The following is a 2,584-nucleotide window of genomic DNA, read 5'->3' as shown; positions in this document are numbered from 1 at the left end:
CTCTAAACTTGGTTTTTTTTTTTTTTTTTTTAGGATATGAGTTGTTAGAATTCATTGCATGCCCAGTGTTTGTCTTATGTGTTATTTCTAGGTGTTTGCTTATTTTTATCCAATCACTACCCTTCCTACAAAGTAGAAATATTTGGTTTTTATCTTCTAAGTGTTAGATGTAAAATTCTAGTTTTTCATAAAATTAATAATTTAAATTGAAAATTTTTAATAAAATAATCAAGAATGGTAGAGTTAGTTACTCTTTTAAACAAGAATTCTTTAAGTGAAAATAATTTCTCTTTAAATTAATGATTAGACTATTTTCAGTTTTGTTTTTAATTTTACTTTTTTTTTTTTCCTGCTAAAGGCTCTATAACTTTTAATATTTTCAAAAAAAAAAATTAAACATATTTTTAAGTACAAAAATCCTCTTTTAAGAGTTTCAATAAAAATTTTGAAATTCTAACTTATCAATTAAGTAATGGAAGGGGGAAACACGCACCTTTGATGAAGGTGGGGATATTACGTATGAGGAGGCACAGTGTGGAAACAGACAAGGACGAGATTTTAATTAAAATCGGTTAGAAATGAAATCAAGCAATCTCAGCCCCCAGGACAAAACTGTCTTTTTCCCCTTCTAAATTTTAAGGTTCATATCTCTCTCTCTAACTGAAAACGACTGCAAGCAACCTGTGGTCTACCTATGTATGCATTTCCTATATATATATATATTGAAAAAAAAAAAAAAAAAAAAAAAAACAGGTATGAGTTTTATATGTACACCGACTCAAAAGTCATTTACTCACTCATCTTTTTCTCTTTATATAAATTCTCTCTTGTAGTTATCTCAACTTCTTTTCTTGGTTTTTCTCTTCATCTTCATATATACACATATTCTACCTCTCCTGTGGTTTTGCAAATTACCCATTTCAGCTTTCCGAAATGGTGGATCTTCAAACTGTGTGTTGCATGTGCGGTGACGTTGGTTTCCCTGACAAGCTCTTTCGCTGCAACAAATGCCGCAACCGCTTTCAACATTCGTATGAATTTAATCCCTCCCCACAACTTCTTTTTGTTATATCATCACATTCATGACTTAATTATGCCATGTATATTCATACATCCATGATCCGTACATGCGTGAATTTATGTTTGTGTGTATATATTATATACCTTCATGTATGTATCGTTGTTGACATCTATGATCATGTTTGATAATTGCCCATAAATTCATGCATCTTTTGCATCATATCACAACTATAGATCATCACACGCATCTCCATCAAGCCCCATCCCAGTAACCCCTAGACATCATCATCATCATCACCATCATCATACTACGTATCAGCAGTCATCATCTCCACCATGATAAAGTTTTTCTTTTAAGGAAAAAAGGTAAGTTTGGGTTTTAATTCATCGTGACTAGTTCAATTATGAAAATTTTACCCGTTTTAGAACTTCCATTTCACCCAAAAAAGTAAAAGAAAAATTTCTGATACTAAGTCCAACTTGACCATATAGATATGAGGATGCCATATAGCTGGATTCATTACTTGTCTGAATTTCTGTGATCTAAATACTCAAAAACATTTTCTTGATTATCTGCAGGTACTGTAGTAACTTCTACAGTGAGTTATCTGGATCAATTGAAGTATGTGATTGGTGCCAAAGTGAAGGGAGAAGCTCATCAAGAGGTGGGTCCTCAAAGAAATCCTCCATAGCAAACGAAAGTGGGAGCACAAACCGATCAGAATATTCAGGCGACAAAATCAAGCAACATGATGATGATCATCATCATCATCTCGAAGAGATCAGCGCAGAGAAGGGAAAGAGTCCTACAGGTACTCCCTCTCCTCGCCCCTCTACGCGCAGGTACAAGCTCCTCAAGGATGTCATGTGTTAAAACACTGCTCTTACTCAGTACTCATATATAGAAAAAGAATCACAGGCTTTTATATATAGATATATATATATATATATATTATTGAAGTTAGGTCTTTGAGTTTTTTGTTTTGCTATTAGCTACTAGAATCTACCACTACAAAATAGTTTGTTTTTGATGTAGTTTCACTCCACGTTGTGAATATTATAATAGCTTTTACCAATCAGATCGGAGGCAAAAATTTTCAAGACCTTCTCTTTGTCAATTTCTCCTTCCATCGATTTTGTGTACACTTCGCTAGAAAATTCTGGATGATCGACTTGAACCCAAAAAAGTGGAAAACAATTAAGGCCTGCCATATCTTACAAAAATAAGAGTTAATGAATGCTAAATTCTTCTACTTAAAATAATCACAATAAACTAATATTCAATCTAATCTTTTAATTTTTTAAAAATATAACATTAAGGTTTGCTATGCATATGATATATATATAACTTATAGTGGGTAGGCTAAATGGAAATTGTTTGAGCTTAGCTATCAACTGTTGTGATTCTTTGGGTCGCCAAAGTAATATGATTAGACATAAGAATTTGGATAATATCCGTTTAGAGAATTTAAAATTTACTTATTGATTCAATATGTACGTACAAAAACAATTGGTCTATAAGAAAATATATATATATATATATATATATATATCAAATATAGCA

General features: G+C 31.8%; 1 protein-coding gene across 1 annotated transcript; it reads left to right on the top strand.

Annotated features, from left to right (window-relative positions):
• Nucleotides 1–766: 766 nt before the first annotated feature.
• LOC110808226 (zinc ion-binding protein) lies at nucleotides 767–2,121 on the top strand. The gene is made up of 2 exons (XM_022033638.2): nucleotides 767–1,031; nucleotides 1,600–2,121. The coding sequence occupies exons 1-2, from the start codon at nucleotides 934–936 to the stop codon at nucleotides 1,892–1,894; spliced, it is 393 nt and encodes a 130-aa protein (XP_021889330.1). The 5' UTR covers nucleotides 767–933; the 3' UTR covers nucleotides 1,895–2,121.
• Nucleotides 2,122–2,584: the final 463 nt, after the last annotated feature.

This window comes from Carica papaya, chromosome 5 (genome assembly GCF_054855325.1).
Source record: "Carica papaya isolate Zhongbai chromosome 5, ASM5485532v1, whole genome shotgun sequence".
NCBI lineage: Eukaryota > Viridiplantae > Streptophyta > Magnoliopsida > Brassicales > Caricaceae > Carica > Carica papaya.
This window is presented reverse-complemented; position numbering and strand designations above follow the sequence as displayed.